The 10,550-nt window shown below is 40.5% G+C and overlaps 2 protein-coding genes across 3 annotated transcripts; one reads left to right on the top strand and one right to left on the bottom strand.

The window, feature by feature from the left end:
- Positions 1 to 105: 105 nt before the first annotated feature.
- Positions 106 to 4,189, top strand: LOC111452412 (protein TOC75-3, chloroplastic-like). Its single transcript, XM_023093116.1, has 7 exons — positions 106 to 1,416; positions 1,949 to 2,170; positions 2,288 to 2,395; positions 2,485 to 2,676; positions 2,774 to 3,022; positions 3,314 to 3,568; positions 3,659 to 4,189. Exons 1-7 carry the CDS (start codon positions 247 to 249, stop codon positions 3,896 to 3,898), a joined length of 2,436 nt encoding a protein of 811 aa, XP_022948884.1. The 5' UTR covers positions 106 to 246; the 3' UTR covers positions 3,899 to 4,189.
- Positions 4,190 to 5,227: 1,038 nt separating this feature from the next.
- LOC111452866 (transcription factor BOA-like) lies at positions 5,228 to 9,888 on the bottom strand. 2 transcript variants are annotated; one of them, XR_002712170.1, is made up of 3 exons: positions 8,615 to 9,888; positions 5,619 to 5,804; positions 5,228 to 5,465 (listed from the first exon to the last, which is right to left on the bottom strand). XR_002712170.1 is itself a non-coding variant. In XM_023093784.1 (2 exons), exon 1 carries the CDS (start codon positions 9,646 to 9,648, stop codon positions 8,632 to 8,634), a length of 1,017 nt encoding a protein of 338 aa, XP_022949552.1. In that variant the 5' UTR covers positions 9,649 to 9,888; the 3' UTR covers positions 5,228 to 5,465; positions 8,615 to 8,631. The 2 variants fall into 2 exon arrangements, 1 of the variants encoding a protein (XP_022949552.1); XM_023093784.1 differs by lacking the exon at positions 5,619 to 5,804.
- Positions 9,889 to 10,550: the final 662 nt, after the last annotated feature.

Below are 10,550 nucleotides of genomic sequence, written 5' to 3'. Positions count from 1 at the left end.
TTTTTTTTTTTTTTTTTTTTTTTTTTTTTTTTTTTTTTTTTTTTTTTTTTTTTTGTAAAGTTTCTTTAAATAAGAAAAACAAGGGACATTGTAAAACTCGCCCTCAGGAAAAAAAAGACTCGCGCTTTTCGAAAAACCTCGAGATATAGAGAAGAGAAGCAAGCGAAGTAAGGAATTCAGCGGAGAGCAAAACCCCCCATTTCTTCCCTTTTCCTTATCCCTTTCTCCTTGCCCTGCAAACCCAAAATGCCAGCTCTCGCGGCGCATACCCATCTCCCCACTTCCACAAATTTCCCCAACTCGCCGGCTTCCCACCGTAGCCGCCGGATTCCGCCTTCAATCGCTGCCTCTAACAACCCCCATCTTCCCACCTTCAAATGTCATTTATCTTCTTCTTCATCTTCCCAAACCCCACAACCCATTCAATCCTCGACTTCCTGCAAACCCCACCTGAAATCCATCGCTAAAGCCCTTGCTCTATCCTCCTCTGTTACCCTTGTTTTTAATTTCTCTTCGTTGCTTGGAAATGGGGGTGGAAACTTTGGTGGGGGCAGCGGATTTGGTGGTGGGAGTGGTGGAGGCGGTGGAGGCGGTGGTGGGAGTGATGGGTTTTGGAGGAGATTCTTATCCCCTGCTGCATTGGCGGATGAGCCTCAGAATCAGGAGTGGGATGCTCATGGTTTGCCTGCCAATCTTGTTGTGCAGCTTAATAAGCTTAGTGGGTTTAAGAAATATAAGGTTTCTGATATTTCTTTCTTTGATCGCCGGAAGGGAATCACCGTTGGCACTGAAGACTCGTTCTTTGAGATGGTTTCATTGAGACCTGGCGGGATATACACCAAGGCTCAGCTTCAGAAAGAGCTCGAAACCCTTGCGACTTGTGGGATGTTTGAGAAGGTCGATGTGGAAGGGAAAACTAAACCTGATGGTACTCTTGGTGTCACAATCTCGTTCTCTGAAAGTACTTGGCAGTCAGCTGATAGGTTCAGATGTATCAATGTTGGTTTGATGCAACAGACGAAGCAGATGGAAATGGACCCTGATATGACGGATAAGGAGAAGCTTGCGTATTTTAGGAGCCAAGAGAGGGAATACAAGAGGAGAATTTCGAAGGCGAGGGCGTGTTTGTTGCCAACGCCAGTGTATAGAGAGGTTCTTCAGATGATAAGGACTAGGGGGAAGGTCAGTGCGAGGCTTTTACAGAGGATTCGGGATAGGGTGCAGAAATGGTACCATGATGAAGGGTATGCTTGCGCACAGGTAGTAAATTTTGGAAACTTGAATACCAAGGAGGTTGTTTGTGAGGTGGTGGAAGGGGATATTACTCAGCTGGTGATTCAGTTCTTGGATAAGCTTGGTAATGTTGTTGAGGGAAATACTCAACTCCCTGTAGTGAAGAGGGAATTGCCCAAACAGGTAGAATCCTTTGAAGGTTAACTTACAAATTTGATGCCGAAATTTGTTGATTGTGCCTGTTTAGTTCTTAATTCTTAAACTTCACGAAGTTCCATTTATGTTTTTGATCTTAACTACGATGATACGCACTGTTCTCGTACATGCTAATAGACGAAGGTTAATTGTTTGACATAACATAGTGGCATATGTATCAAATCCATTTTAGGCTGTTCACTTTAAGTCGATATTTATCCAATAAGCATGTCACATCGTAGTGTTAAAGGGAGGGACAACATAGAGTCACGATCCAAAATTTGGAAATGTAATCGATGTTTTCTAAGTTTAGAGATTAAATAGACACGACAATGCTCCAAACTACATTTATTATATAACCACGACTGTATATTTGGTGTTTATCTTACCGAGAGAAGCAACTATCGACTTCTCGGTGTTTCAAAATCAAATTTCGTACTATGGCCACAAATGTCATTATATCAGCTTTGTACGGTGAGTAGCAGTTCTTATGTGCTCAAGATTTTGAATTATGTCACAGCTACAAGCAGGCGAAATTTTTAATATCGAAGCTGGAAAGCAAGCTCTGAGGAACATCAACTCCCTTGGTTTGTTTTCAAATATTGAAGTGAATCCCCGACCTGATGAGAAGAGTGAAGGAGGGATTATAGTTGAAATTAAACTGAAAGAACTTGACCAAAAATCTGCTGAAGTCAGTTCGGAATGGAGCATTGTTCCTGGACGTGGTGGACGTCCAACTTTGGTATGTTGTGTCTTAAGTTTTTTGTGTATTTATCTTCGCTTTGTTATGCTTATGCCTACTTTCACCACCATTGAATTATGATTGAACATGTTTTTTTTGTGGGCTTTGTGCTTTTAGGCTTCACTGCAGCCTGGTGGAACAGTTACTTTCGAACATCGAAATATCAATGGATTAAATCGATCGATTCTTGGTACTATAACAACGAGTAATTTTTTCAATCCTCAGGTAGTCGAATTAATATTATTTTTAAGTTCTTCTTTTTCACTGCTTAAAGGCTATTAAATGATGAAATCTCCACGTTTTTCTTTGTTCAGGATGACCTTTCATTTAAGCTCGAGTATGTGCATCCATATTGGGATGGTGTCTATAACCCACGCAATCGAACTCTTCGAGTTAGTTGCTTCAATAGCCGAAAACTGAGTCCTGTTTTCACTGGTGGACCTGGGGCAGATGAAGTTCCACCTATATGGGTCGACCGAGCTGGTGTTAAAGCTAATGTTACTGAGGTGTTTATCAGTGACGGTTTAGTGTTTTCTAGATTTACTCCTTCTGTAGCATGTTCTGGAAACAATGTTTCTTATATTGCTGACATTTGTTGAATAGAATCTCACCCGCCAAAGCAAATTCACTTATGGGCTTGTAATGGAAGAGATAACGACACGGGATGAAAGTAGTAATATCTGTTCGAATGGTCAGAGGGCATTGCTTGGTGGAGGTATTAGTGCTGATGGACCTCCCACAACCCTGAGTGGAACTGGTATCGATCGAATGGCATTCTTACAAGCAAATATAACACGGGATAATACAAAATTCATTAATGGTGCTATCGTTGGCGAGAGGAACGTATTTCAGGTGCGAATCTGTCTTAATATTTGCATCTCGACCTGTTAGTACCCTTTCATTGTTTCATTGAAGCATCTTTTTGTCACTTTTTCATACAAGAACACAGATTTAGAAGCAATTAAGACACCATTTTATAGATTAATATGTTCAATTTTGAGGGATTTACTCGACAAGTTTAGAACTATGTTCTGTTGGGTGCTCACTGCTGGGGTTTTTTGAATCAAACTATGCTGGCTGAGAAAATATTTTGACTTCTGAAAGTTCTGGTTGATTATTGACTATCACATGTGTGTATTACAGGTCGACCAAGGCCTCGGGGTGGGCAGCAAATTTCCGTTCTTCAACCGCCACCAGCTTACCTTGACACGGTTTTTGCAGCTGAAGCAGGTGGAGGAAGGTGCAGGTAAATCACCTCCTCCTGTGCTTGTCCTCCATGGTCATTATGGTGGCTGTGTAGGGGACCTTCCAAGCTACGATGCCTTTACCCTTGGAGGGCCTTATTCTGTGAGGGGTTACAATATGGGTGAGCTGGGCGCAGCGAGAAACATCCTCGAGGTAAATCTTAAACATCCTCGAAAATGATTAGTGACCCTTATCACGAATTTGGAGCAGCGTTCTGATTTCTATCCTGTCAATCTTCTTTAGCTTGCAGCCGAGCTGCGAATCCCTGTTAAAGGGACACATGTATATGCATTTGCTGAACATGGAACTGATCTCGGAAGTTCAAAGAACCTTAAGGGAAACCCAACTGAGGTATATAGGCGAATGGGGCATGGTTCATCATATGGTGCAGGGGTGAAGCTAGGCCTAGTTCGGGTCGAGTATGCGGTCGACAATAACTCAAGCACAGGTGCATTGTTTTTCCGTTTCGGAGAGAGGTTTTGAGATAGTTTAAATTGGTATTTCCATTTTTGGATAGTATAGCCGGCTCTGTAGGTTGTGGGAGAAGAATGTTGGAGCTTTATTATGAAGATGATATGCAGTATCAAGTTAAGAGTGATTTATTGCCTTGGGAACTTTTTCTTTTTCTTTTTCTTTTGTTTCTTTTTTACCTCTCTGATTCTGGTAAATTTGTTCTAGAGGTGCGACAAAATCATCTATGCTACTTTAATTTTATGCTCTGCATGAACAATCATTGAATAATTTACTGATTCCAGAAATTGGAACGTTGCTAAGTAATCTCTCCCTCTCTCTCTCTCTCTCTCTCTCTCTCTCTCCCTCTCTCTCTAGCTATATATATATATATATATATATATATATATATATATATCACTTTATGATGAACAAGAATGAACCAGACTTATAGTTTAGGATAGGTAACTTTACAAGATAACAGTCTTACTTGTTATGATAGGATACACATGGATACAGGGTTATTATATGATATGATCTATAGAATCTCATCCTACATGTTTATTTTGTGTATATATATGTAATGGTCTACGAGGTCGTGCCCTACATGCTATGACACACATGACAGGGTCGTTCAATACATGTATATGATACAATCTACAAGATCATGATACCATGATCTATCGGTATAAGTAATGTATTACGATGTCGCTCGCCATGTGATTAGAGTTATAAGTATAAGATAAAGATTTCAAAAGATTCAGCAACATCTCAAGGAACCTTGCTTAGGCCTGGGAAACTGGGGAAAACAATGTCCATAAATTAAACAGATTCAGTCAACTGCTAAGCTTGGTTACAAACTGAGATTACAGAAGGAAGATCCATTCCTAGCTTATTCAAAAGGGCAACTGAGCTGAAAGTCGGGCCGTATCGCCGTCTTCCACACCCTTATAAAGAATGTTTTGTTCCGCTCTTTAACCGAGGTGAGATCTCACATAAATGCTAAGTTTTCTTTGCACATGATACTGGACGATATCTTCAAACAAGGGTGAGTCTGGTTTAGGCAAGAACTGCCCCCAGAAGCTGGATTTCCCTAAATAAACGGTTTAGGCATGTGTTTATCAAACAAAAGATCAAAATGACATGGGTATGTATGTATATGGGGCCATTTCTTCGCTATTAATGGTACATTTGCTATTGCAACAGTACCTGTTGAGATGCTGAATACAAGTTCTGAAGAAGAAATGAAGCAATGATTTTAAGTGGCTGTGAACTTGTAAAATCCAGTATCACAGCAGTCATTATTAGTCTAGAAACCGAGAGGCCTCGCCGGAGTATATCCAATAGAGCAGACACAAGAAAGAACCAAAAAATGGGGTTCAGATATCAAATCTGTTGTGATTCAAGTTCATGAGTTACAGCACAAACTAGAATGGAGATACATTTTAAATATCTCAAGGGCATTCAATTGTTGAGTTCCTGGTAGACAACATAATAATATAACTGATACGAATGTTCGTATACACGTTGCGTATCGGCATCTGGGCACCCAGTGTTTATTTCACGGACCTTATGGAAAGCATTCCTTCCAGAGTGACATCTGCAAGTGACATACTAATCATATCAATAAATAGAAATGGTAGGACCAATTCAACAAAAGAGAACAGCTTCAGTGCATATGAAAATGAAGGCAAAGACAGTTACCAAGCTATATTAAAGAAAACAATAAGGCAGTCATCAAAGGAATATTAACCTTTCATGACATCCTAAGAAGGAGAGAATCACAAAACACACATCGATTCCACTGACGAAGGATCATTTGGTGTGCCCTTCAATCCTTCTATAATTCACCAGAGGTGATGGGCAAGAATTTCAATGTGATGGGATTAGGCCATCTCTTGCCTCCCGTAACTACAGTCTCAGGAATCTTACATTATACCTGAATGATATTTGTAGCTTCTTTTCAGTTTGTAATTTGTAATAGAACTTCCAAGGTTAAAAGAAAGTACAAATAACATGTATGGTGATCTGATGCAGCTGTCCTAAAAGCACAGAGGATTATGGAAGGGAAAGTTCTAGAGTAAGGTCAAGCATATTGAAATTTCTTGTACTTCCATACATAAAAACAACCAAGTTTTGTAAACACTACAATGTGCTTGCAGTTCGCTTAGCTTAATCTTGAACTTTCATTCAAAGAGGACTGATTTGGCCTAAAATGTTCAACATACAATGTTCTACTGGATCCGTACACTAAAAAAGGAGATATATGAATATGCATAGGACATGACATAACATAACAGTTCAAATATCCATGGAGCCATTACATGAGAAGAAAGGAAGATTAAACAATAAATTTATATACAAATTTCAGCCAGGAAGCATAAAAGTTCTCCAAGAGGCTGATGGTCATTGTGGCAGAACAGTTGATTGAACAACTTGAAGGTGGACGTCTAAACAAAAAACACAGAATAATTGCTTAGATTTTCCTCTATGATCAAGTAAATCTTCATCTTACGGGTTAATGGACTTTCTTACCTGCATGCTCGTCCTGGATTGGAGGCTACACAGTAAAGACCAAAACAAGCAAATCTAACTAACTGTATTTTTAAGAAGTGATCAAACTGAGCAGTGAAGAGCATAGAGAGGAATCAGAAACTGAAAGGTAACAGTTACTACGCTGTGATTCAAGCCAAAAAAGTAACAAGGGGTTACCCATTTGGCTATGTTAGAACAAAATTTCAGTTCAGACATTTCTGGGGAACTGTCTTTTAAAAGTTGTTTTTGTTGTGTTTTTTTTTTTTTTTTTTTTCAGTTTAGTTCCACAGTAACAGATATTCAGTTTCTTATAAGTCATCTAACTACAGTTATCGAGAACAGTTCGAAAGACCAAATCAGAAACCTGTGTCTAAAGTTCGCCACTAAAGCCAATAACATGCCATAAATTCTTGTCTTACTAACTACACTTGGACAGAAAGAAAGCTTTTCAGTTTCCAGTAACTCAATAATACTGCTTTACGAGGCTTAATTTTATCTGGGATTCACCATTTCACGTGTCTAATATAGAAGTTTGTTGCCAAGTTCGAGAAGTACTCCAAATCCTAACGCAAAACCCCTCCAAATCCAGACCATTCAATAGCGATGCAAGTACCACTGGCATAATCCAATTTTAGATTAAAAAAAAGGGAAAAACAGGGCAAACATAATTGGAATTGTTGTGGCTAGATAAACGACTTTCCACAATGAAATGATATTGTCCACTTTAAGCATAGCTTTGTTTTAGGCTTCCCAAAAGGCCTCATACCAATGGAGATAGTATTCCTTGATTATCATTCCCTAAATTAGCCGACGTGGGACTTTCATCCAACATTTCCCTTCAAACAAAGTACGTCTCCCCTTAATCGAGACTCGACTCCTTTTCTTTTTGGAGTTTTAGTCATTTTCCCCTTAATCGAGACTCGACTCATTTTCTTTTTGGAGACTCGACTCATTTTCTTTTTGGAGACTCGACTCATTTTCTTTTTGGAGACTCGACTCATTTTCTTTTTGGAGACTCGACTCCTTTTCTTTTTGGAGACTCGACTCCTTTTCTTTTTGGAGACTCGACTCCTTTTCTTTTTGGAGACTCGACTCCTTTTCTTTTTGGAGACTCGACTCCTTTTCTTTTTGGAGACTCGACTCCTTTTCTTTTTGGAGACTCGACTCCTTTTCTTTTTGGAGACTCGACTCCTTTTCTTTTTGGAGACTCGACTCCTTTTCTTTTTGGAGACTCGACTCCTTTTCTTTTTGGAGACTCGACTCCTTTTCTTTTTGGAGACTCGACTCCTTTTCTTTTTGGAGACTCGACTCCTTTTCTTTTTGGAGACTCGACTCCTTTTCTTTTTGGAGACTCGACTCCTTTTCTTTTTGGAGACTCGACTCCTTTTCTTTTTGGAGACTCGACTCCTTTTCTTTTTGGAGACTCGACTCCTTTTCTTTTTGGAGACTCGACTCCTTTTCTTTTTGGAGACTCGACTCCTTTTCTTTTTGGAGACTCGACTCATTTTCTTTTTGGAGACTCGACTCATTTTCTTTTTGGAGACTCGACTCATTTTCTTTTTGGAGACTCGACTCCTTTTCTTTTTGGAGACTCGACTCCTTTTCTTTTTGGAGACTCGACTCCTTTTCTTTTTGGAGACTCGACTCCTTTTCTTTTTGGAGACTCGACTCCTTTTCTTTTTGGAGACTCGACTCCTTTTCTTTTTGGAGACTCGACTCCTTTTCTTTTTGGAGACTCGACTCCTTTTCTTTTTGGAGTTTTAGTCATTTTCCCCTTAATCGAGACTCGATTCCTTTTCTTTTTGGAGTTTGTCATTTTCCCCTTAATCGAGACTGACTCCTTTTCTTTTTGGAGTTTTAGTCATTTTTGACTACGCCTTCAACGCTCACAATACTTTTGTTTGACATTTGAGGATTCTATTGACATGACTATGACTAAGTTTAGGGCATGACTCTAATACCATGTTAGATGAACACAACTCTCTACCATGGTATGATATTGTCCACTTTTAAGCTCTCATGGCTTTCCTTTGGACTTCCTCAAAAGGCCTCATGCCAATGGAAATAGTATTCCTTGATTATAAATCCATGATCATTCCCTAAATCAGCCAATGTACTTTCAATGATACAAGAGATGTGCTCAATCGCTCCAGGAAACCTAATCTAACTCATTAATAAGGTATACGAAAAACTCAATGAGATCAAGCAGCCAACCTGAAAATTAGCGGAATTCACTTATCATTAGTACTAGGAGGCACATGAGGATGAGGGTAAGGCACGATCGAACCGTATTTGTTCCCCGACCAATCTCTCTGATGCATCATATGGTAAGGATGGGTTTCAAACCCATGGTATCCCTGTGCGCTTCCCGGATGAGCGACAGGCATACCCATATAACTGTGGGCATGACCAGGTGCTGCCATGCCAAGCACCGGCATAGGCATCATCGGCGGTCCGTACGGCATCGGAGTAGGAACTGGCAAATGCCCATTTCCATTCCCATGCCCACTGTTGGAAGACTCGTGCAAGCTCTGCGGCACAGGCGTGGAAGCGAAAATCCGGTCCGGCGACGACGGGCCCTCGTTGGAAGATCCCTGCATCCTCTTCAAGTAAAGCCTATATTTCTGAAGATGACTCGCAACATTCTCGCGAGTCAATCCCTCCACGTTCATCAACTGCATAATAGTTTTAGGAACCGCGTTCTTAATCCCAAGATGAGCAACCACATCCACAAAACGCTTATGTAATTGCGGCGTCCAAACAAGCCTCGGTCTCTTCAACGTCCGAGCCGATGGATCATCCATCGAATTATCAGTCCGAAGAGCCGAATCAGCCTCCTCCGCACAATCAACCTTCCTCAATTTCCTAGAATCCGACCCCGCATCTCTCTCTGTCGTCTCATCTCCTTCAAAAACCATCGGATCATGATCCCGAGTCCGATCATCATTGAACGACTTGAAATTATTCGATGAAAACGCTTGCGATTGAAATCCACGAAGATTCGAAAGAGTATTCTGCGATGCTCGATAAAGATCCATCACCGTCCTAGACGGCCCTGTCGAGATACTGAATGCCGACGCAAGCTCCGGCGGAATCAACGTCTGAGACAGAGGAGTAAGATCATCAGCATCCGGCAAACCCGTCTCCCATTCAAACACCCTCTCCTCATGAGCTCCGTTCTCATCACCATCACCACCACCACCACCACCGCCGCTCTCATATTCGCTCATCTTCACCTCCTCCCCCATCCTCCACTCCAAAAACCTAGGGCTCACTCCCCTGTTCAGCTCCAAAACGAGATTAAATCAAGTCAACAACAAAATAAACCTAATAGCTCCGAGGGCTTAGCTCTACAAATCGGTGACAGTTACAATCGCAGTCGAGAAAATTGAGGCGAAAGAACGAAGACAGAAGAAGAAGAAGAAGAAGAAGTATGAAGAAATGGAAGCAATCAAGAAAATCAATTGGTTTAGATATTTCGAGATATTCGGAACTGCCAAGAAAAAGAGAGAAAAATAGTAATAATTAAAATTTAAAAAAAAAAAAGATTTCTTTTTAATTAAATTTTTTAAAATAAAAATAATAAATGGTAAAAGGCCATAAAAAGTGCACTATCCGTTCCCAGATCGGCCTGTGCCCTTTGCCAACGTGGACGACTTACCCAGATATTTTTGATCCGCTAAATATCTTTACTCCAATTCCCACGCACTCTACTCAACACTTATCTCTCTACTCGCTGTACATTTTCTCCACGTGTCCTTTCTCAAGGTCAGCAGTCAATAGTAATGACGTGGCAGCCATTTGATTGGTGGAACTACGGAAATCCTTAAACGGCGCGTGATTCGTTGGGCGGATCCACGTAAGCAAAGAGGGTGTAATTTTTTAGGGGCATTTATGTCATTACGCGGATTTAATATTGTTTTGTACCGACTTCTAAACTTGGCGCGTGGGCTTCTTCTTTTAACAGAAAATTTACTTTTAATTTTTTTAAAAAATATAATAATGGCAATTAGTGGACTGACCAATAGGAAGAGAGGAAATTGCGGGACAGCTGTTAAACGGCGGCCTTGAGTTTTGGCCTTTCAGTACGGCCAAGATTGAGATAATGTACTTTCTCCTTACTGCAAAAGAAATCATTTTTTCAATTTTT

This window comes from Cucurbita moschata, unplaced genomic scaffold, assembly GCF_002738365.1.
Source record: "Cucurbita moschata cultivar Rifu unplaced genomic scaffold, Cmos_1.0 Cmo_Scf00014, whole genome shotgun sequence".
NCBI lineage: Eukaryota > Viridiplantae > Streptophyta > Magnoliopsida > Cucurbitales > Cucurbitaceae > Cucurbita > Cucurbita moschata.
The sequence above is the reverse complement of the archived record's forward strand: the minus strand, read 5'-3'. Positions and strand labels throughout refer to the sequence as shown.

Excerpts from the sequence above, each read along its gene's own strand:
- LOC111452412 (XM_023093116.1), top strand. The coding sequence starts at position 247 with ATGCCAGCTCTCGCGGCGCATACCCATCTCCCCACTTCCACAAATTTC. Across the intron at positions 1,417-1,948 it reads AGAGGGAATTGCCCAAACAG|CTACAAGCAGGCGAAATTTT; the intron begins GTAGAATCCTTT and ends ATTATGTCACAG. Across the intron at positions 2,677-2,773 it reads TTAAAGCTAATGTTACTGAG|AATCTCACCCGCCAAAGCAA; the intron begins GTGTTTATCAGT and ends TTTGTTGAATAG.
- LOC111452866 (XM_023093784.1), bottom strand. The coding sequence starts at position 9,648 with ATGGGGGAGGAGGTGAAGATGAGCGAATATGAGAGCGGCGGTGGTGGT.